The sequence below is a fragment of the Corylus avellana genome, chromosome 9 (genome assembly GCF_965113065.1).
Source record: "Corylus avellana chromosome 9, dhCorAvel1.hap1.2, whole genome shotgun sequence".
NCBI lineage: Eukaryota > Viridiplantae > Streptophyta > Magnoliopsida > Fagales > Betulaceae > Corylus > Corylus avellana.
The window spans coordinates 10,827,749-10,852,453 of NC_142498.1; the positions used below are offsets into that span (position 1 = coordinate 10,827,749).

Genomic DNA, 24,705 nt, shown 5'->3' on the forward strand with positions numbered 1-24,705 from the left:
CTAAACTAGCCATGAATTTAACCAAATCAAAATTCTCACATTTTGACGTGAACACTCATTGCTTAATGAGGCAAGAAGTCCAGTTAATTAGTGAAAATCTTACAATGATCATTTTTTTTTTTTAATATTATATGCCAAATTATCCATCCAACAAGTCTCCCAACTTCAACCAAGACATTGAAACATACACATGAGACTCTCATGTCATATCCCACAAATTATATGCTAATGTGCTTGTGTCAAATCAGACAAAATAGGTGAATTCTCAAATGCCTAAAGTAAGTAACCAAACTTAAGAACTCTATCATCAGATCATGTGTTCAAAATTTTAAGATCACCAATGAAAATCAAATCACAAATTTTTTTTTTTTTTTTAGATCACCCAAAATTTTAAGACAAACATGAACATGCATTTTTTTCAAAAAAAAAAGGGACAAATTGTGTGTAAATATCTCCCATACCACCAAACTTAAATTATACATTGTCCCCAGTGTGTGAATAACATGAAAAGATCTTACCCGAGAGATGGAAAAACTGGCTGGCATAGGTATGGCTCGTAGCATACCCCCAAAGTTGAATGCAACAACACTTGTCCGTAAAAAATAAAAGTGGCCTCAGTACCACCTATCTAAGCAGATGCACTTGAGCTCTTGGACTACTCGAGCACTTTTGGCAGTAGCTTCAGTGCTAATGTTATGGGGGGATGCACTTGAATTCACTAAATGTGGCTCAAACGCTCTTGGTAATGCTGCATATTGGACAGATTGGAGTACCAAATCTTCATCTCTTGGTACAAAGGTCATTTCAATGTATGGCTTCGCTCTATGTCCATTCACCTTGAATGTCTGATTCTTTTCTAGGCTATAAACCTCTGAAGCTGCATGTGGGAACACGTTGGTGACAACATAAGGACCAAACCGTCTAGACTTGAGCTTACCAGGGAAGAGTCTTAATTTCGAAGTATAGATCAACACCTTCTATCCCACATGGAACTCCTTCCTGACAAGCTGCTTATAATGATATGCCTTGGTTCTTTCCTTGTATAGCTTGGCATTCTCATATGCATCACACCTCAACTCCTCAAGTTCATTCAGCTGTGGCTTTCTCTTGTCACCTGCTTGTTTCATATCAAAGTTGAATTTCTTGGTGGCCCAGTAGGCTCTATGCTCCAACTCCACTGGTTGGTGACACCCTTTCCCAAAGACCAACCGATTTGGGGACATGCCAATAGGGGTTTTGTATGCAGTCCTATATGCTCACAATGCATCATTCAAGCGTAGAGACCAATCTTTCCTGCTAGTATTCACTATCCTTTCTAGGATGCTTTTGATCTCTCTGTTTCTTATCTCTACTTGACCACTGGTTTGAGGATGATATGGAGTGCCAATCTGATGAGTGATCCCATATTTTGTTATCAAAGAAGCAAAAGGCTGGTTATTGAATTGGCTACCTCCATCACTAATTATTGCCCTTGGAGTCCCAAACCTAGTAAAAATGTTATCTTGCAAGAACTTCACAACAACTTTGTGATCATTAGTTTTTTAGGGAACAACCTCAACCCATTTAGATACATAATCCACACCCACAAGAATATATAAATAATCAAATGAGTTAGGAAATGGACCCATGAAGTCAATACCACACACATCAAAGAGCTCTACCACTTGAATTTTTCCAATGGCATCTGATTTCTGGATGAGATGTTGCCTATCCTCTGGCATCTATCACAAGAACTACAAAACCAAAAAGCATCTTTAAACACATTAGGTCAATAGAAACTAGATTGTAATACCTAAAGTGCTGTTCTCTTGGCTCCAAAATGCCCTCCATAGGCAAGATGACGAGAATGTTTTAAGATGCTCGTGTGCTCCTCCTTTGGAACGCACCTTCGAATGATTTGGTCAGGGCAGAATTTGAAAAGATACGGTTCATCCCAATGGTAATGTCTAGACATAGACATCAACCGCTTCCTTTCCTAACTAGACATACTTGGAGGAAATACCTTAGCAGTTATATAATTAACAATATCTGCATACCATGGAAGTTGGACATCTATTGTAAATAACTGCTCATCTGTAAAGTTTTCACTCAAGGGAAGCTCGTTTCCTTCTTCATCCTGAAGTAACCTGGATAGATGATTCGCAGTCACATTCTCATAGCTTTCTTTGTCCCTAATCTCAAGATCAAATTCTTGTAATAGTAGTACCCATCTGATCAATCTTGGCTTTGTATCTTTTTTGGCAAACAAATATCTCGAAGCAGCATGGTCAATGAATACAATAACTTTAGAACCAATCAAGTATGACCTAAACTTCTCCGAAGCAAATATGACAGCTAACAATTCTTTCTCACTAGTAGAATAAGTTAGTTGAGCATCGTTTAAAGTTTTAGAAGCATAATATATAGCATAAGGTACCTTATTGATTCTTTGGCCAAAAACATCTCCCAAGGCAAAGTCACTGGCGTCACACTTGAGTTCGAATGGAAGGCTCCAATCAGGTGCCATCATTGTTGGTGTAGATGTGAGCAACTTTTTCAATACGTTAAAAGTATCCTTGCATTTGTTAGTCCATACAAACTTGACATCTTTGGCCCGTAGTCAATAGAGGGATCTAGAGATCTTGGAGAAATCCTTGATGAATCTTTTATAGAACCCGGCATGCCTCAAAAAACTTCTTGTACCATAAAGTGCCATTTTTCCCAATTAAGCACTAAGTTGCATTCTTCACACCGCTTGAGGACAATCTGCAGATGATTGAGGCATTCATCAAAGTTAGAGCCAAAAACACTAAAATCATCCATAAATACCTCAATAAATTTCTCCCCCATGTTCGAGAAAATGCTCATCATGCATCTTTGAAATGTGGCTGGTGCATTGCATAATCCAAACGACATCCTTCTGTAAGCAAATGTGCCAAAAGGACATGTGAAGGTGGTCTTTTCTTGATCCTCTGGTGCTATTGCAATTTGGTTGTAGCCACTGCAACAATTCGGGAAGTAGTAATATCTATGGCCAGCAAACCTTTCTAGCATATGATCAATGAAGGGTAGAGGAAAATGATCTTTTTGGGTCACCTAGTTTAGCCTTCGGTAGTCAATACATACCCTCCACCCGGTGGTTATTATTGTAGGTAACAGATCATCTTCTTCATTTTTCACTACTGTGATCTCATTCTTTTTCAGCACTACTTGAACCAGACTTACCCATTTGCTATTTGAGATGGGATAGATAATGACAACATGTAACAATTTTAAAACCTCAGCCTTGACTACATCATTTATGTGTGGGTTGAGTCTTCTTTGTGCATCCCCGGTTGGCTTTGCTTCATCCTCAAGGAAAATTTGATGCATGCATTTGGCCAGACATATGCCTTTGATGTCGGCAATAGTCCATCCTAATGCAGTTTTATGCTCTCTAAGAACTCTCAATAGCTTCTCCTCTTCCCCCAACCTTAAGTTTGTGGCAACTATCTGTTGTGCCAAATATCACCTCAATTAATAGATAATATTTAGTACGTTTTACTGGCAAGTACACAAGATCAAACGATAGTATAGTGCAACAAGTTTGAGATCGATCCCACGAGGATTGTTGATTTTATTTAGAATTGATTAAAAATATCAGTTGTCACTAAATTGATATTATGAAAAAGAAATAAAAATATATAAAGATAAAGTAAAGGTAGGGCTTTGATGTCCACGACTAATCATACTTAGATAATATAACAATATGCCAATGATCTAATCATATTATGAATACTCAATGTTTGCCAACCTAAGGGCATTGGTGTATACTGCTTAAGCTATAGATTTCCCTAAGCAATGAGTTAGGCATGGGTGTATACTCTAACTCTTTTCTATCTTAAAGGATTTAGCATGGGTGTATACTAAGTTGTTTTTTAAGAAAACATAAATCTATGAAAATCGACAAACACATGAGGCCAAGGACATGGGTGTCTGCTCCCGATTCCCCATGTTGATTAACCCAAGAATCCAGTGTGGATTTTTTTTGTTACTCTTATTAAAGCCAGGACTCGGTCATCTAAATTGATTTAACTAACTAGTCCATACCACATGCATATAATGGCCAATCACATACATATGAGGAATTCAAGAAAACAGGAATTAATCAAGTTAAGCAACACAATATGATTATCACAAAGGCGCTAATATTGAAATATTAAATAAACATAATTAGTTCTTCAATCTAGCCCTCCTTAAGAGTTAGTTATACATAATTAAAATAAAACTAAAAAGAAAAGGGAAAGAAAGAACTAAAAATGACTCCTTGAAGTAGCCTCCAATTCCTCTCCCCAAAGTTGTCTCCTTCAAATTGTGTATTGAATTATGAGGCTTAGAGGTCTACTAATAGGGCTTAGGAGAGTCCTAGAAGCCCTATTAATCCCAGAAAATTCGGAGATTTAAGTCCTAGTCCAATTAGGATAAAGAAAACCTAAGTCCAAATCGGAATAGGATTCGTTCAGAATTTCATTCCTATCTTGCAGGGTATTTTGGCATAGCATCATTCTGAATTAGGAAAATGCTATTTCACAATGATTTGTAGCATTTTGAGTTAGCTTTCCAATGCCGCTTGAATTACCTCAACCAAAAATTTTAGCTGAAGGTTATGATCAAAATACCCAGACGTGCGCAGAATCCAAATTTGAATCCAATCCGATTTTGACTCCAATTTGAGAAATTCTGATTTAATCATTTCATTTATTTGATTAAACTTAACCACATTATATAAGTCCTCTATTATAATTGGTTATGCTTAACCATATCTTTTAGGTCTTCCCAATTTGCCCTTTAAGCTTGGAACTTTTCTGAAAACGCTTTCTTTTCTTCCATTACCTACAAAAACACAGAAAACACAGAAAGGAAATAAAATAGCACGGCATAATATGACTAAGAAGTTAACAAATGCAAATTAAGGGCTAAAATGTGAATATTTTGGCACTTATCACACCCCCAAACTTACATATTGCTAGTCCCTTAGCAATACGAAACTAAAAACAAAATGGAAAAACATAAAACAAAAGGATAAATCCATCTTTTGTGAGATGTACGATTGCATTTAGCATATGCAACAAGCCTTTTAAACCCCTAGAAATTCCCTAGAGGACGATTGAAGTCTCGTGAGAGTTTTTTAGGAATGTTACCCACAAACATTATGCACAAATTCATGCTATCCAAAACTCAAGTGTCACTCAAAACTATGATTGTCATTCATATGCGAGCTTAAAAAGATAAACTCCATTAATGAATTGGAATTTTAGAGTCTAATTACTTACAAAAGACAGGCTAAGGCATCACAAATTCGAAACAGTGTAAAGTGAACTAGCACATAAATATGAAACTTCTAATTATTTCCAATGTGCAATGTTTCAATATCTCAAAGTTCACTGAAATTCCCATCAGAATGAACAACAATGGCATATTTTTTTTTTTCCTTTTCTTATTTGTCAGGTTGTGCAATGTTTGGTTCCTTTAAGCTTTCTAATTGACCCATGTAACGAGTGTTGAGTCAATGACTCTTAAACCAGGTGGTTTTAGGGAATTAGGTGTAAAACACCCCTAAGGACTTACTAACTCGAATAAAAAAGGCTACGAAACTAAACTAAGCATAATATTAACCAAATCAAAATTCTTCACCTTTTGACATGAACACTTAATGCTTAATGAGGCAAGAGGTCCAGTTACTTTGTGAAAAGCTTATCAATGATCATTTTTTTTTAATCACACACACACACACACACACACACACATATATATATATATATATGCCAAAGTATCCATCAAATAAATCATCCAGTTTCACCCAAGACATAGAAACAGACACATCAGACTTTCATGTGATACCCCACAAATTATGTGCTAATGTACTTATGTAAGATCAAATTAAACATGTGAATTCTCAACTGTGTCAAGCAAGTAACCAAACTAAAAAATTCCATCATCAGATCATGTGTTCAAAATTTTAAGCTCACAAATGAAATCAAATTACAATTTTTTCACACCAACCAAAATTTTCAGACAAACATGAACATGCATATATTTATATTTTTTTCTTTTTCAAAAATGGGACAAAGTGCGTGTAAAGTGTCTCCTATACCCCCAAACTTAAATTACAAATTGTCCCCAATGTGTATATAACATGGAAACATCTTACTCGGGGGATGGATGACATGTCTGGAATGTCGTGGCTCATAGCACACCCCCAAACTTGAATTGAAGCACACTTGTCCCTGCAAAGCAAAACACTATAGTAACAAAGGAATAAAAAAACAAAATAAAAAATAAAGATAAAGATAAAATAAAAATGAAATAAAAACAAACAAACAAAGAAATAAAAATGATATGCTATGGGGTGCCTCCCATGAGCGCGAAGTTTAACGTCCTTAGCCAGACTGTTGTCCCCTTTTAAACTTGAAGCACCAGTCTTTTCTTCTCTTACACCAAAGGGAATGAATTTTTCCTATTTCAGGGTGATTCCAACTGTCTATAGGTCGAGGTAGACCATTCTGAGTCTTCTCAAATAGTTTCTCATCCAGAAGGGAGTCATGAATTGGAATAAAATAAGAAAAAAACTCAGGGAGCTTTTCTATCTTGATGTCCTCAATTTGCTCATCACATAACCCCAGCAGACGTCTCTTTTGGACTCTTGGTAATTCGAGAATAAGAGCTAATGTTGAAGAAGTCTCAGTGCTCTCTTCCTTTTCCCGATGTGGTTCCTCTAAAACCTTAGTTTGCTTCTCATTCCTCTCTTCCACCTTGTTGTTCTCAGGAGTGGAGGCCAGTAAGGCCTCAGCTTGCTCACGTATCATGTCAAGGTCCAGATCAAATTCAAATTGAGCAAAGAATTCTACCAATGGATTCTCCAGACTTGACTCACTACACATCTTAGCTTGCTTGAGGAATTTGTCAAGGTCCATGTCACATCCAATTTGATCAAAATGCTCTCCCACCAGATCATCAAGGTTGACTCGTTAGAAGTTTCTGCATACTCAAGTAGCTTGTCCAGGTCTAGGTTACCTCCAAATTCATCAAAGTGCTCTCCTAAAAAGCCCTCAAGACTTGGCTCATTAGAAGTTTCAGCATACTCAAGTAGCTTGTCCAAGTCTAGGTCACCTCCAAATTCATCAAAGCGCTCTCCTAGAGGGTCCCAAAGACTTGGCTTACAAAAAATTTCCACAATAGTTTCTTTATTCCCAGGTGTGGTGGTTGTTTGCTCATGATAATAAGTGCACTCTTCCTTCATGTATTGTCCATGAGGAGTGGTCACCGATTGACTTTGGCACTCTTCTTCTTCTTGGTATTATTGAGGCCAATCAATTGGAGATGGCTCCTCTTCATGATAATGTTGAGACCAATTGATGAGAGATGTCTTCTAATTTGCAATTGAAAATATGGGACAAGTCTTAGTGGTGTGGTCAATATGGGAACATATGGCACATACCTCGACTTGTGTAACTTATTGAACAGGAGTACTGCTATGATTAGTCATAGCTTTCACGAGCATGTCCAGTTTTTTCTCCATGGCAGCCATTTGAGCCTGACTTCCATCATTGGTGCTCTCTTCGTGTATGCCTTTTCCTTTGAATCCTTGTCTCCCATTAGATGGGAATTGTTGGGAGTGCTCACTCAATGTCTCTAAGAGCTCATTGGCTTCTTCACTGCTTTTCTCCATCAACATGCTACCACAAGCTAAATTTACAAGACTCTTGTTAGGATCATTTAAACCCACATAGAATGTCCGTACTTGATTGTCTTGAGATATATGGTGATGTGGGCATTTGAGAAGTAGTTCTTTAAAGTGTTCCCATGCCTCGAAGAAAGGGTATCTGTCTTTTTGTTGGGAAGTCAGAATCTCCCTTCTCAATTGCCCTGTCTTGTGGGCTGGGAAAAAATTCTTTAAGAACTTTGTGGCCATCTCATCCCAAGTATGAAGAGAACCTACGGCCAAAGAATTGTACCATCTCTTAGCATTATCTTTTAAAGAAAAAGGGAAGAGGATTTACCTGATTTCTTCTGGCTTGAACATTCTGAATCCTGCAGAGATCACAGAATTCTCGAGTATGCCAATATGGGTTCTTTGTAGGTGTGCCCTTATACTGTGCACTCATATTAAGCAGCAGAGATAGATTGTAACTGCTCTGCACATTGGGCTGAAAATTAATGCATGATGGCTGGTTAAGGATCTGGGGACTGAATGAATTTTTCATAGGTCTTCACACCGGAGGTGTATTGTTTCTCAACATGATTAAAACAAAAATAAAATTAAATAACAAAAGAAAAATAAAAGAAACAAATCAGAACTGTAATTAAAATAGTTTATGTGCTACTGTCCGGACGTGCGATCGAGCGCACCACACTGGTGCGCTCGATCACCCTGGTATGGGCGCTCGAGCACACCTCCGAAGGTAGAACAACAACTGCAGAAAACTATAAAAACAGAAAAAAAAAATAAAAAAAAAATAAACTAAGGAAAAAAATTTCAAACAAAATCAAACAATCCCCGGCAACGGCGCCAAAAACCTGTTGTGCCAAATACTACCTAAATTAATAGATAATATTTAGTATGTTTTACTCACAAGTACACAAGGTCAAACGATAGTATAGTGCAACATGTACGAGATCGATCCCACGAGGATTTTTGACTTTATTTAGAATTGATTAAAAATATCAAGTTGTCACTAAATTGATACTATGAAAAACAAATAAAAATATATAAAGATAAAGTAAAGGTAGGGCTTTGATTTCCACCACTAATCATACTTGGATAATATAACAATATGCCAATGATCCAATCATATTATGAATACTCAATGTTTGCCAACCTAAGGGCATTGGTGTATACTCCTTAAGCTACAGATTTCCCTAAGCAACGAGTTAGGCATGGGTGTATACTCTAACTCTTTTCTTTCTTAAAGGATTTAGCATGGGTGTATACTAAGTCGTTCTTTAAGAAAGCATAAATCTATGAAAATCGACCAACACATGAGGCCTAGGGCATGGGTGTTGATAAGTGCCAAATATTGCATATTTAGACCCCCTTTATTTACATTAGTTAATCCTTTAGTTGTGTCGTTATTTAATATTTTGTGTTAGTTTTGTGTTTTTAGTATTTTGTAGGTCGTTGAAGAAAAACTACAGCTTTAAAGGGAAAAATGCAAAGTTTGGAAGAAAGCATACTTTGAGAAGACCTAGATGATGTGGTTAAGTCTAACCAAATCCAAGAAAAGGTTAAATCAGATTAAAGTTCAGATTGGATAAGATTTCGGATCGGATTCAAATTCAGATTCTGCACACGTCTTAGTATTTTGACCATAACTCTCCCGTCAAATATCGGATTGAAGTGATTCAAACGGCATTAGAAAGCTAGCTCAAAATACTACAATTTGTTGTGAAATATAATTTTCGTAATTCGGACGGTTTTTATGTCAAAATCGCCCCGCAATTAAGAGACACAAATTTGGACGAATCCTATTCCGATTTCAGACTTCTATTTTAACTGGGAGACAGACCTCCGAATTATTTAGGTTTACTTGGGCTTCTAGGACTTCCCTAAGCTTATAAATAGACTTCTTTGCATTCAAGAAAAGATACACAATCCCAGAGAGCAAAATTCTTTTGTTTAGTTTTTCTTTAGGTTTAGGTTTAGATTTTATTTTTATGTGGAGCTAAATTCTCAACTAAGGTTGGGGATGAAGCCTCACCGATGAAGAACAACATCACTTTCATGTAAGTTTTTATTATTCTGATTTTATTGGGTTTTTTATTTCAATTGTTTTACTTTTAATCAATTGTATGGATTGATTCTTGGATATCTCTTGTGATTCAAGGATACATGTGATGATTTGAGATAATTTCATATGATTGATTGCTTGGCTTTTAACTCATAAAAATTGGATATCCCTTGTGATTTGTTCTACGGATACATCTGGTGTTTCAATTGAATTAGGATTCCTTTTGTGATTTGGTCAATGAATGGATACATGGGATGGTTTTGATTAATTCTTTGAAGCATAGTAAAACATATCTATGATTTAATTTGTGAGAACTTCGGATTAATATTGATGAACATAAAGTATGTTGTTATGATTTGGTGAGTGTGAATTCCCAAACCTTAGTACCTTTATCCTTAGATTTACTTATTTTATTTAGTTTATGTTTATCCTTTAATTTTCAAAACTCAAAAATCAAAACCCTTTTGGAACTAGATTAGGATTTAATTAGTTTAGATATAAATTGCTCTTTCAAAAATACAATTCTCTGTGGGATCGACCTCGCACTTGCAATCCATTAAACTACAATTGATTCGTGCACTTGCGAGTTAAATAAATTTGCACAACAAGTTTTTGGCGCCGTTGCCGGGGAATTGTTCAATTTTTGAAACCAATTTATTTCTAAATTAGTTTTATTCTTCTACTAGTTATAATTAGGATTTTATTTTTCTGCAATTAGTTTTGTTTTATTCGTGTTACTAAAAATAAAAAATAAAAAAATAAAAAAAAAGATTTTTCTTGTTGTTTTTTGTTTTGTTTGGCTTGTTTTACAATTCTGCCGCAGCACCTTCCGCACATCAGCGGGATCGAGCGCACTCATAGCAAAAGCAGCAGTTCCGTAGATCTTTGCCAAAAATTTATTTTTGGTCCTTTTTGTGAGTTTTTAAATTTTAGTTTTCATTTTTTTTTGTTGTGTTAGTTGTTCTAGTAGTTTATTTTATTTAAAATTAAAATTAAAATTAAAAAAAAAATATATATATATATATATATTGGTTAATGTTTTATGTGGGATATCTGCATGCTAAAAAGTGAGGGGAAGCATGAATTTTCATTTTAATGATTTTAATGCCTCTCCTAGTTGTAGGACACCAGCTCCTACCAACTACCCTCAAAATATTTACCCACATAAACTATGTTCATTTTGTTTCAATCCTTATCATGAGGAGAACAATTGTCCAGATCTGCGAGCTGAGCTCAACGACTTATGGGACAAATTAGACCAAATCAGAGCAGCTAGATCTAACTTTTCATATGAACAAATGAACATTGGTTTCTCCAGCCTGGGATTTGATTCAATTTTCAATTGTTATAACCCGAACTGGAGCAACCAATTTGATTTCTCAGGATCAGCTCAGGCTACAGGAAATTATGCTCACCAATTTGATGAATTGCACCATTCAGAATATCCGCAGTTCGATTATCAAGCTCAACCTCCTGTTTATCAGTCTGCCACTCAAGTGTCACAGCCTGCACCACAGTCATCACTAGAAGACATAATGAAAGCATTCATGCAATCAATGGATAAGAACATACAAGATATGAAGAATGCTACCATGAGCAATTCCCAAGCTGTACAGGAGCTGAGGAATTCCAACATGGTTAATGGCAGAGACATACAAGAACTTAAGCAGGCCATGTCCAAGATAGAAGGACAGATTGGTCATCTAGTTGCCGACTTCAATAGAATAGAGGAAGAAGAGCTTCAAAGTCAGCTAATGGCTGAAAGGTATTACATGATTGATGAGGATGATTCCGAAAATTCTTATCATAAGCATGCCCAAGTCACCATCACACTAGAGAGTGGGAAAATTGTGGATAACAAAGAGGAGGAAAAGAAAGAGGAGCAAGTTGAGCACCCTGAGCAAGTTGAGCACCATGAGAACAGTGAGCCACCAACAAATCCTAATCTGCCCAGTGACATGGAAGTGAGTACTGAAGCTCCTGCCTACATCACTGTCCCTCTTGAGGCACATCAGGAGCCATCTTATGTCAAGATATTCAAGGACTTGTGCACACAAGCACACAAATATAGGAACCACTTTTCTAAGAAGATCTGTCGAAGCAAGCAAGTCTACATAAGATGGCGAAACATCCTTCCAGAGGGCTATGAAGTTTTGAAGAAGAAAGGGTGGAAAGGATTGGTTGGACATCCGCATGATCGGGGAAAGCGCTGTAAAGTTTTCTCCTCCAGTTTATTTTCTGCACTTCACTCCACAAATTCTTTCTTTCCTTTTTCATTATATTGCATTTCTATTTATTTGTTTTGTTTCTAACAACAATTGATCTTTTGATGTTTTGTTTCTGTGAAAAAAATATTGCTGTTAGTTTTTGTTGACAAGTGTCTTGGTATTTAAGTTTAGGGGACGCCCTAGCCTTGTTCACACTCCAATTTTCTTACTTCCGGTAATGTATTTCTATACTACACATTGAGGGCAATGTGTAATTCAAGTTTGGGGGTATGGAAAAACACTTTGTCTATTTATTTTTGTTTTTATTTGTTTAATTTTTTGTCTTTCTGTGTTAAAAAAATTTTGAAAAAATAAAATAAAATTTTGTGCTATGTTTTTGTCAAGATTGAGTTAAGCTATGACTATGGTTTACATTTCATTAGCTTGCTTAAAGCATTGAACACATCATTATGTCATTTGAAGTCTGAGTCATTTGACTTATTTTTGGGTAAAAGAGATTTCACTTGTTTTAAGATAAATTTTTATGAGCACATTAGCATGTTTTCTGTGAGGTATGATGTTTGAGCTTAAGCTTGTTCTCTTTGAGATTTGTTGGATGACCTATTGATGAATAACCATTGGCTTGCAAGATATAAAAAGAAAAAAATAAATAAAAAAGAGAAGGAAAAAGAAAAGAAAGATCATGTTGAGTTTTCCGCTGAGTAACCGGACCTCTTGCCTCATTAAGCATCGAGTGTTCGCGTCAAAAGGTGTGAAGTTCAGTGTTGATTTATGATATGGCTAATCTGACTTCGTAGCCTTTTTGACTTAAGTTAATAAGCCCTTAGGGATGTTTTACATCTAGTGCCCTAAAGCCACCTGGTTTGGGAGTCATTGGCCTAACACTTGTTACATGAGTCAATTAGAAAGCTTAAGGGAGTTAGACATTGCAAAGCCTATTAAAAAAAAAAAAAATGCATATCTTGCCTCGGTTGTTTCATTTGTTAGGGATTCTTTCAAATTTTATGGAACTTGTCTTGAGTTTAAGCAGAAAGCTTCATGATTGTATGCTAATTACACTTTACACTTTTTAGAACATATGAGGTCTCAATTGTCCATTTATGAGTGATTTGATTATGGATTTCCTTTTGACGGTGATGATGGTGTTTGTCTTTTTAAGTTTGCTCATGAATAAGAACCAGGGTTTATGTGAAACTTCTTTCTTCTTAACAACATAATGCACAATGTTTGTGGGTATCATTCCTGTTAAGCCCTCGCGAGACTTCACTCGTCCACTAGGGATGCCTAGGGGTTTAAAAGGCTTGTTGCATATGCTAAATGCAATCGTCTTTCCCACGAAAGAGGATTTATGTTTCTTGCTTTCATTTTATTTTTCGTTTTGTTTTGCTAAGGGACTAGCAAAATGTAAGTTTGGGGGTGTTTGATAAGTGCCAAATATTGCATATTTAGACCCCCTTTATTTACATGAGTTAATCCTTTAGTTGTGTCGTTATTTAATATTTTGTGTTAGTTTTGTGTTTTTAGTATTTTGTAGGTCGTTGAAGAAAAACTACAGCTTTAAAGGGAAAAATGCAAAGTTTGGAAGAAAGCATACTTTGAGAAGACCTAGATGATGTGGTTAAGTCTAACCAAATCCAAGAAAAGGTTAAATCAGATTAAAGTTCAGATTGGATAAGATTTCGGATCGGATTCAAATTCAGATTCTGTACACGTCTTAGTATTTTGACCATAACTCTCCTGTCAAATATCGGATTGAAGTGATTCAAACGGCATTAGAAAGCTAGCTCAAAATACTACAATTTGTTGTGAAATAGAATTTTCGTAATTCGGACGGTTTCTATGTCAAAATCGCCCCGTAATTAAGAGACACAAATTTGGACGAATCCTATTCCGATTTCAGACTTCTATTTTAACTGAGAGACAGACCTCCGAATTATTTAGGTTTACTTGGGCTTCTAGGACTTCCCTAAGCTTATAAATAGACTTCTTTGCATTCAAGAAAAGAAACACAATCCCAGAGAGCAAAATTCTTTTGTTTAGTTTTTCTTTAGGTTTAGGTTTAGATTTTATTTTTATGTGGAGCTAAATTCCCAACTAAGGTTGGGGATGAAGCCTCACCGATGAAGAACAACATCACTTTCATATAAGTTTTTATTATTCTGATTTTATTGGGTTTTTTATTTCAATTGTTTTACTTTTAATCAATTGTATGGATTGATTCTTGGATATCTCTTGTGATTCAAGGATACATGTGATGATTTGAGATAATTTCATATGATTGATTGCTTGGCTTTTAACTCATAAAAATTGGATATCCCTTGTGATTTATTCTACAGATACATCTGGTGTTTCAATTGAATTAGGATTCCTTTTGTGATTTGGTCAATGAATGGATACATGGGATGGTTTTGATTAATTCTTTGAAGCATAGTAAAACATATCTATGATTTAATTTGTGAGAACTTCGGATTAATATTGATGAACATAAAGTATGTTGTTATGATTTGGTGAGTGTGAATTCCCAAACCTTAGTACATTTATCCTTAGATTTACTTATTTTATTTAGTTTATGTTTATCCTTTAATTTTCAAAACTCAAAAATCAAAACCCTTTTGGAACTAGATTAGGATTTAATTAGTTTAGATATAAATTGCTCTTTCAAAAATACAATTCTCTGTGGGATCGACCTCGCACTTGCAATCCATTAAACTACAATTGATTCGTGCACTTGCGAGTTAAATAAATTTGCACAACAGGTGTCTACTCCTGGTTCCCTATGTTGATTAACCCAAGAACCCAATGTGGATTTCTTTTGTTACTCTTATTAAAACCAGGATTCGGTCATCCAAATTGATTTAATTAACTAGTCCATACCACATGCATATAATGGTCAATCACATACATATGAGGAATTCAAGAAAACAGGAATTAATCAAGTTAAGCAACATAATATGATTTTCACAAAGGCGCCAATATTGAAATATTAAATAAACATAATTATTTCTTAAATCTAGCCCTCCTTAAGAGTTAGTTATACATAATTAAAACAAAACTAAAAAGAAAAGGGAAAGAAAAAGCCAAAAATGACTCCTTGAAGTAGCCTCCAATTCCTCTCCCCAAAGTTGTCTCCTTCAAATTGTGTATTGAATTGTGAGGCTTAGAGGTCTATTTATAGGACTTAGGAGAGTCCTAGACGCCCTAGTAATTCTAGAAAATTCTGAGATTTAAGTCCTAGTCCAATTAGGATAAAGAAAACCTAAGTCTAAATCCGAATAGGATTCGTCCATAATTGTGTTCCTATCTTGCAGGGTGATTTTGGCATAGCGGCAGTCAGAATTAGGAAAATACTATTTCACAATGATTTGTAGGATTTTGAGTTAGCTTTCCAATGCCGCTTGAATCTCCTCAATAAAATATTTCACCTGAAATTTATGATAAAAATACTGAGACATGTACAGAATCCAAATTTGAATTCAATCTGATTTTGACTCCAATTTGATAAATTCCAATTTAATCATTTCCTTTATTTGATTAAACTTAAACACATCATATAGCTGCTCTATTATGATTGGTTAAGCTTAACCATATCTTCTAGGTCTTCCCAATTTGACCTTTAAGATTAGAACTTTTCCAGAAACGCTTTCTTTTCTTCCATTACCTATAAAAACACAGAAAACACAGAAAGGAAATAAAATAGCACAATATAACAAGACTAAGAATTAACAAGTGTAAATTAAGGGTCACTATCACAGGTAGTGTCTGGTTCTCTCCAAAGTAAGCATATGTCAGATGTTTTGGTAACTGCTTTAATTCCAATTCTTGTGCTTGGAACTTTTCCGGAAACGCTTTCTTTTCTTCCATTACCTATAAAAGCACAGAAAACACCGAAAGGAAATAAAATAGCACAATATAACAAGACTAAGAATTAACAAGTGTAAATTAAGGGCTAAAATATAAATATTTTAGCACTTATCACTATCATAGGTAGTGTCTGGTTCTCTTCGAAGTAAGCATATGTAAGATGTTTTGGTAACTGCTTTAATTCCAATTCTTGTGCCTTGACAGTCGACGGGACAAGAGTAGTATTAGCAGGCACAAGAGTTTCAAAGGGAGGGATGTACTTACTCGGATGTTGTGGACAGGTCTCAAGGAGGTGCATGGCTTCAATGATGTCATCAGTAATGATGTGCAAATTATCTACCTAAATTAATAGATAAATAATTGTATGTTTTAACTCGCAAGTGCACAAGATCAAAGCAATAGTATAGTAGGCAAATACGAGATCATTCCCACGAGGATTGGTAAATTATGTTTAGAAGTAAATTTCTGTTTAATTAAAAGATAAAATTCAATTGTCATGATTGAATTCAATAAAATAAAAGATAAACAAAAACAAAAAAGGATTAGGGTTTTCGATATCCACCACTAATTTTATCAAGCTAATATATCAATATGCCAACGTTTTGATCAAGTTATGTCTATCTAATGTTTGCCAACCTAAGGGCATGGTGTATACTCCTTAAGCTATTGATTTCTATAAACAACAAGCTAGGCATGGTGTATACTCTAACTCTTTTCTTCCCTAAAGGATTTAGCATGGTATATACTAAGTTGTTCTTTAGAAAAGCATATGTTCTATGGAAATCGACAAACACACGAGGCCTAGGGCATGGTGTATACACCCGGTTCCCCATGTTGATTAACCCAAGAATCTGGTGTGGATATCTCTTGTTACTTATGTTAAACCCAGGACTCGGTCATCCAAATTGATTTAACTAACTAGTCCATACCACATGCATATGTTGATCAGGCATACACATATGAAGAATTCATGCAAGCAGGTATTAATCAAGTTAAATAGCACAACAAGATCATCACAAATGCGCCAATATTGAAATATTAACAAAACATAACCAGGACTTCAATCTAGCCCTAAATAAAATATAAACTACATAATAAAGATAAAAGGTGGAAGAGAAGAAAAACCCAAACTCCTCTTGATGCAGCCTTCAGTTCCTTTCTAGAGCTTGTGTCTCTTTCTCCACACCTATGCCTAGAACCTAAGAGGTTTACTTATAGGCTTTAGAAGTACTTGTTACACAAGTAAACCTAGAAAATTCGGACTTTTAAGTCCAAGTTCAATTAGGATAAAGAAAACCTAAGTCCAAATCAGGATAGGATTCACCCAGAATCGCGGTCCTGACTTGCGGCATGATTTTGGCCTTGCGGCGCTCCGAATTGGGAAAATACTATTTCACAATAAATTATATAATTTTGAGTTAGCTTTCTAATGCCACTTGAATCACTTCAATCGAATATCTGAGCTGAATGTTATGGTCAAAATACCGGGACATGTGAGAAATTCCGAATTGATCCTTTCCTCTATTTGATTAAACTTAACCATGATTGACTAAGCTCAACCATATCTTCTAGGTCTTCCCAATTTGCCCTTTAAGCTTGTAATTCTTCCAAAAATGCTTTCTTTTCTTCCAAAAGCCTAAAAAACAAAGAAAATACAAAAAAGGAAGTAAAATGGCCTAATTAACCAAAACCAAAGGATTAAAACATGTAAGTTAAGGGTAGAAAATATGAATATTTTAGCACTTATCAAGTAACATCTTCAAAATAAAGCTCAATGTCTTGCCTTGTGAAACATTGAATGAGGGTGGCCTCCCATGGATCAATATGATAGACCTGAAAAACTTTCTCGATAGCACCTTGAATAATACAGACATTAAAGCATTCCAGATTATCTTTGGGTAATTTCAATGCGTCAAATATTTTGAATTATATCTTCTCCCTATTTACTTTCATACTTACAGTACCACTTTTTCACACAAATTTTAGTATTGGCAGTTCTCATTAAGGGTATTCCTAAGATAATAGGCAAAGGCAATGGCATAGGGGATTCTTCGATATCTAATACAATAAAATCAGCAGGTAAAATAAATTGCTCTACCTTAACCAAGACATCCTCCAGTATACCTCTTGGTCTTTTAATGCTTCTATCTGCCAATTGTAAGGTGATCAAGGTTGGTTGAAGCTCCCCCAAACCCAGTATCTCATACATAGTGTATGGCAGCAGATTGATACCCGCTCCTAGATCCAATAATGCACGTTCAAAAAGCTGGTCATCTATCCTACAAGGAATAGTAAAACTACCTGGATCTTTAAGCTTTTGTGGTAACTTTATTAACGACACCACACTTACCTCTTCGGTTAAAGCCACTATTTCATGATCCTGAAACTTTCTTTTATAAGTGCAACAATCCTTTAAAAATTTAGCATAAGATGGAATTTGCTGAATTGCATCTAATAAAGGAATGTCGATTTCAACTTTTCTCAAAGTCTCAAAAATATCAAGAAGTTGCTTTTCTTTCTTTGGCTTTACTAACCTCTGAGGGAAGGGTGGTGCATTCACCATCTCCATTTCACTTACCTCGAATGTTGTGGCGTCAGCTGGAGATGCTTGTACTGTATCATCAGTTCCTATGATCTTACCATTTTTAAGAGTTGTTATAGCTTTTAGTTGCTCGTAACCTCTTGGATTGGGTATTGTTTGGGATGGAAATTTGCCTTTCTTTCTTTCGCTCGGCTCCTTGTCCATTTGCCCCATTTGTGCTTCCAGTTTTTGAATAGCATCACTGGTCTGTGTATTGGTTTGTAGTTGCGCAGTCAAAAATTGGAGTAGAGTACTTTCAAGGTCATTCTTCTTCGACTCTAGAATTGGTTGGACTACTAGTAGTGTAGCCTGATAGTTACTTCCTTGTTGGGAATTCCTCTGCTGCCCTTGAGGGTTCAGAACATTCTAATTGTTACTCCATGAGAAATTGGAGTGGTTGCACCACCCTGCATTGTAGGTGTTCGAGTATGGATTGTTCTTGGGAGGATAGTTGTTTTGTCCCACATAGTTCGCTTGCTCCTTATCTGTAAATGAAGACATAGGACAAGTCTCAGTGGTGTAGTCAAAATGCAAACATATGGTACATACTTGGACTTGTGCAACTTGCTGAACGGGAGAGATGTTCTGAGTAGTCATGGCCTTTACGAGCATATCTAGCTTTCTCTCCATGGTAGCCGTCTGATTCTGAACTCTGCCATTCGTGTTTACTTCATATATGCCCTTACTTTTTACTCCTTGTCTCCCTCTAGATAAGAATTGTTGGGAGTTCCCGCTTAATGTCTCGAAGAGCTCTATGGCTTCCTCATTGTTCTTTTCCATAAGCACACCTCCACAAGATAAATCAAAAATATTTTTGTTAGTGTCATTTAAACTTTCGTAAAAAGCTTGTACTTGATCATCTTGAGATAGGTTCTGATGTGGACACTTGAGAAGCAGCTCATTGAAGTGTTCCCATGCTTTGAAGAAAAGATCTCCATCTTTCTGTTGAAATGTTTGAATATCCCTTCTAAGTTGCCTTGTCTTTTGAGCTGGGAAAAACTTCTTTAGGAATTTAGTGGCCAACTCTTCCCAAATATTAATGGAACCTGCAGGCATAGAATTTAACCACAATTTAGTATTATCTTTTAAAGAAAAAGGGAAGAGGATTAACCTGATTCCCTATGACGTTAATCCCTAGATGTTCTGAGTCTTGTAGAGATCAAAGAACTCCCTAAGGTGCAACTGAGGATCCTCAGTAGGTGTGCCTTTGTAGTGAGTCAAGTATTAAGTATTTGAGGGAACATATTGAAGTTGCTTTGTGCTGCTGGTTGGTAGATGATGCCTCATCGCTAGTTGAGATTTTGCGGAATGAAAGAATGTTTCATAGGTCTCCACACTGGCGGCAGATTCTAGACAGGTTCTTGCATCGTTTCCTCAACTTTGACTTCTTCCTCTTTGTCGGGGTTGTCTCTAGGCCTTTGTCGAACGGGCTTTGAAGTTGTTTTATGGAATGATGGTTGAGTCCTGAGATCGACAACCTTGCTTAAGAAGAAGGTCAGTTTCTGCAGTTACAGCAGCTTCAGTGTTGCTATCTGGACAAGTGCGCTCGATCTCAATGTGCTTGCGCTCGAGCGTAGAAGTACACTTGATCGCTCTAGAGTATTCGCTCGATTGCAATGCTACAGAACAGAATGCAGAACTGAAACAGAATCAAAAAGAAAGAAAAATCAGATTGAGGTAAAAACAAAAAATAACAGATTTAAAAATAAAAATTAAATTTACAAAACTAAAGGAAAAAACAAAAATTTAAACGAAATTTAACGCAATCCCCAGCAACGGGGGCAAAAACTTGTTGTGCAAATATCCTCCTAAATTAACAGGCAAATAATAATACGTTTTACTCGCAAGTGCACAAGATCAAAATGATAGTATAGGATGCAAGTACAAGATCAATCCCACGAGGATTGCTATAAACTATGCATAAAATTAATTCTGTAAATAAAGCAAGATAAAGGATTGATTTTTAGTTAATAGGGATAAAGCGGTAGAGCTTCGATATCCACCACTAATCATACTCAAATAAGATAACAATATACCAATGTTCCAATCATACCAAGATTGCTTAAAGTTTGCCAACCTAAGGGCATGGGTGTATATTCCTTAAGCTATTGATCTTCCTAAGCAATGAATTAGGCATGGTGTATACTATAACTCTTTTCTTCCTCAAAGGATTTAGCATGGTATCTACTAAGTTGTTTTGTAAGAAAGTATAAATCTATGGAAATAGACTAACACATGAAGTCAAAGGTACAGCTGTATACTCCTGGTTTTCCATGTTGATTAATCCAAGAACCATTGAGAAGATTCGTTTGTCACTCTATTAAGCCCAGGATTCAGACATCCAAATTGACTTAAATAACAAATCTATACCACATGCATATGTTAGCCAAGCACATTCATATGTGGAATTCAATAAAGCAGGAAATAATCAAATTAAGCATCACAATATGATTGTAGCAAAGGCGCCAATATTGAAATATTAAAGAAACATTATTAGGGCTTCAATCTAGCCATACTAAAGTATTTAGTTACACATAATTTGGATGCTAATCATCCTCATAATAAAATAACAAGGAAAAGAATAGACCCGAAAAATACTTCCTTGAAGCCAATTCTTCTCCCCAAAGCTTCTCCCCTTTTCTTCTATGTTTAGAGGCCTATTTATAGGGATTAGGGGAAACCTAGATGCCTCTAGAAAACCTAGAAATCGTAAATTTTAACCTAAAGGTCTTTCCAAAATAGGGTAAGCCGCCACACTATTCTCCAACACACGAGTGCACTCGAAAGCAATGTTGGTGTGCTCGATTGCAGCTGTGGGATCGATCTTTTGGTGTTGGGCACTCGAGCACTGATGTGCTCGAGCCAACTTCTTGTGCGCTCGATCGCAGCTGTGTTCGCTCCTTGCTCTAGCACTCGAGCGCTGATGCGCTCGAGCCTATGTGTAATGTGCTTGATTGCACTGCGCCTGGATGCTTGTGCTTGGTCCAAAACTTCCAGCTTTTTCCCAATTTTGTCTTTTATGCTCGAACTTTCTAGAGATGCTTTCTTTTCTTCAAAAACCTATGAAAACACAGAGAACACAAAAAGGAAGTAAAACATCATATAATAGCAAGACTAAGAAATTAACAAATGTAAATTAAGGGGCTAAAATATGTATATTTTAGCACTTATCGGTTGTTCGGAGTATATTCTCTTAGTTCTTTGTAGGAATGTCGTCTTTTCCTTCCTCCCAAAGAGCAAGAGTGGTTGTTGGTCCTACACACCCTATGGCTCCCTCTGAAGCTGAAGTTGCATTTGCCAAGAGATTTATGACTAGTAGTGACTAAAATATGTTCCTATCCAAGAAGTTTGATAAGTGCCAAAATATTCATATTTTATCCCTTAACTTATATTTGTTAATTCCTTAGTTTTGTTAGTTTGTGTTATTTTATTTCCTTTATGTATTTTCTTCTGTTTTATAGGTTTTTGGAAGAAAATGAAGCATTTCTAGAAGTATTGGGCTTAAACAGCAAATTTGGGAAAAGCTAAAGGTTCTAATAGTTCGCTCGATCATAGGGGACTTGCGCTCGAGAGCACTACCAGAGAATGTGAAGAAACGAGCACAGCCTTGTGCTCGTGTGCACAAGAAGCAGCATCAATTGCATGTGTGATCGAGTGCCCATGGGCCACGATCGAGCGCACCCGTGCTTGAAGAGCAAGGCAGCAGCTGCCCTATTCCGAAAAGTGTTCTTTTTCACCCCTTCTAAACCCTAGGCTAACTAGAATGCAAAAGCTACAATTTTTAGAGTTTCTAGAATGTTCCTAAGGCCTATAAATAGACCCTTAAGCCTATAGAATAGACACACAATTCCAAGGAGAAGAATTGGAGGCTCTTCAAGCTCAAGTTTTGGGTTTATTCTTTTCCTTTCTACTTTATTTTATGAAGATGTTTAACATCATAATCATGTGTAACTAAACTCTTTAGTAGGGCTAGATTGAAGAACTAATTATGTTTATTTAATATTTTAATATTGGCCCCTTTGTGATAATCATATTGTGATGCATAACTTGATTAATTGCTTCTTTATTGAATTCCTCATATTTGTGTGCCTGATCAACATATGCATGTGGTATGGATTAGTTAATTAAGTCAATTTGGATGATCGAGTCCTGGGCTTAATAGAGTAACAAAAAAATTCTTCACGGGTTATTGGGTTAATCAACATAGAAAATCGGGAGTATACACCCATGCCCTAGGTACCGTGTGTTTATCGATTTCCATAAATTTATGCTCTCTTAAAGAACAACTTAGTACACACCCATGCTAAATCCTTTAAGAAAGAAAAGAGTTAGAGTATACACCCATGCCTAATTCGTTGCTTAGGGAAATCTATAGCTTCAGGAATATACACCCATGCCCTAAGCTTGGCAAACATTAGGTATTCATAATATGATTAAAGCATTGGCATATTGTTTATATTATTTGAGCATGATTAGTGGTGGATATCAAAGCCCTACCTTTATCTTTACTAACTCAAAAATTAATCTTTGTTTTGTTTTAATTACGGAATTTATTTTAAGCAAAATTTATGGAAATCCTCGTGGAAATGATCTCGTACTTGCACCCTATACTACTATTTTGATCTTGTGCACTTGCGAGTTAAACGTACATTTATTTGCCCATTAATTTAGATGGATATTTACACAACAAAGCTCAATCGAGAGAAAAGTGGTAAAGGTTGTCTTGACCTTAATCTTTTGGTCCACACACTAGCAATCTTATGTGATGTGCATCATAGTGTTGTGTCCTTGCATGCTTCTAGTGTTTTGGTTAACCTTCTTGGCCTTTGCATGCTTGATTTCGCATTGATGATGTTGTTGAAATTTTGTTAATCCTATGGATATTCTATTTCAAAATTTGGGATCTTTATGTAGTAATAATGCATATGTTTTGTTCCTTGTCTTTATTTTTGTTTTGTAAATGTGTCTTTTGTTTTTAAATGTTTTGGACTCCTTGACTCACATGCTCATGTATTTTGGATGTACGATTGGCATGTCATTTTCTTGACTCGCACATTTGATACTCTTCTTTAAATTTGTTTTTGAGGAGAATGTAGGGTTCAGGTTTATGATTGTGGATCGTCTACTTCTTAACAAGTTGGGTTGGCTTGAAACTGCTTTTTCACATGCAGTGTAACTTGTTAACATGTTAATATTGTTCTTGCTTCTCCCATTACATATTCCCATAATATGTGAAATTGGAGACAAATGCCCTTTTATTGTGTGTTGAGATATTGCAATTGTTCATTCACATGTTGTGATTATGAGTTTATGGCCTATTGATAGAATGTGCTTGAGATTTGGAAATGCCAAATTGGTTGTGCTTTTTTTTTTCTTTTTTTTTTTTCGCTTTCATGCATCTCTACCTTGTTTGGATGACAAGAATTGGGCCTTTGAAAAGGAGTTTCTTTGGACTCGCTTGCACCTTCATGTGTTTAGGTTGAGCATTCCATGCTCTCATGTTGTGTTGTGTGCTCCTAGTGTATGTCCTGCCTTCTTTGTTCATACTATGGTCTTTTGTCCCCCCCCCCCCCCCCCCCCCCGCCGCCCCCCTAGTTTATACCTTTCGAGGATACAAGTGATACCACTTGTGTTCCTTCATTTGTCTGTTTTGACAGAAATGGAGAAATGGAGAGAAAGTGATTTGTGGAGACACTTGTTAGGGAGAGGTCGCTCATGTTAAGGGGGAGTTAAACATTAGAGCCGTTTTTCTTGTTTGTGTGATATCTTTCATATATTGTGTTTTCTTGACATATTATATGAATATATTTTGGCTTGATATGGTTTATGACACATGCTTTTCATTTATGGTTTTCTGTTTTAGATCCTTTCACATGTGTCTTTCTCATTGTTGTATATTCTCTTTCCTCTTGAGTTGTTAATTTGGAGAGAATGTGTTTCAGTCATGTCCCTTTGATCATTTAGACAAAAAGGGGGATTGTATCTTGTGTGAAGGGGGAACTTGCTTTTAACTTGCTTTGTGCCTTGTAAAAGTTTTATAACCCTTTGTTTTAGGGTTTTGTCATTGAATGGCGAAAGGGGGAGATTGTTAGGTTCTAGATTGGCCTAATTCAATGATTGTTCATGTAATGTTTTTTTCTTTAAAACTTTGTGGGTTGTATGAGGCATGTGAAGGGGGAACTTCCTTTTTGTTGAACTTGTTTGGTGTATTGATCTTTGTATCTAACAAATGAGGTTCCTATATTGTTCATGAACTGTTGTGTGATGTGCATATAATATGGTTTATATG

The 24,705-nt window shown here is 36.0% G+C and overlaps 1 protein-coding gene and 2 non-coding genes across 3 annotated transcripts; 2 read left to right on the forward strand and 1 right to left on the reverse strand.

Annotated features, from left to right (window-relative positions):
- Nucleotides 1-614: 614 nt before the first annotated feature.
- Nucleotides 615-2,506, reverse strand: LOC148583684 (uncharacterized). The gene is made up of 4 exons (XM_088510758.1): nt 2,003-2,506; nt 1,645-1,721; nt 1,026-1,248; nt 615-932 (listed from the first exon to the last, which is right to left on the reverse strand). Exons 1-4 carry the CDS (start codon nt 2,504-2,506, stop codon nt 615-617), a joined length of 1,122 nt encoding a protein of 373 aa, XP_088366884.1.
- Nucleotides 2,507-7,775: 5,269 nt separating this feature from the next.
- On the forward strand, nt 7,776-7,882 carry LOC132191215 (small nucleolar RNA R71). The gene has a single exon (XR_009441242.2). It is a non-coding gene; the product is annotated as a small nucleolar RNA R71 (small nucleolar RNA).
- An 11,402-nt stretch (nt 7,883-19,284) lies between these two features.
- On the forward strand, nt 19,285-19,391 carry LOC132191214 (small nucleolar RNA R71). Its single transcript, XR_009441241.1, has one exon. It is a non-coding gene; the product is annotated as a small nucleolar RNA R71 (small nucleolar RNA).
- Nucleotides 19,392-24,705: the final 5,314 nt, after the last annotated feature.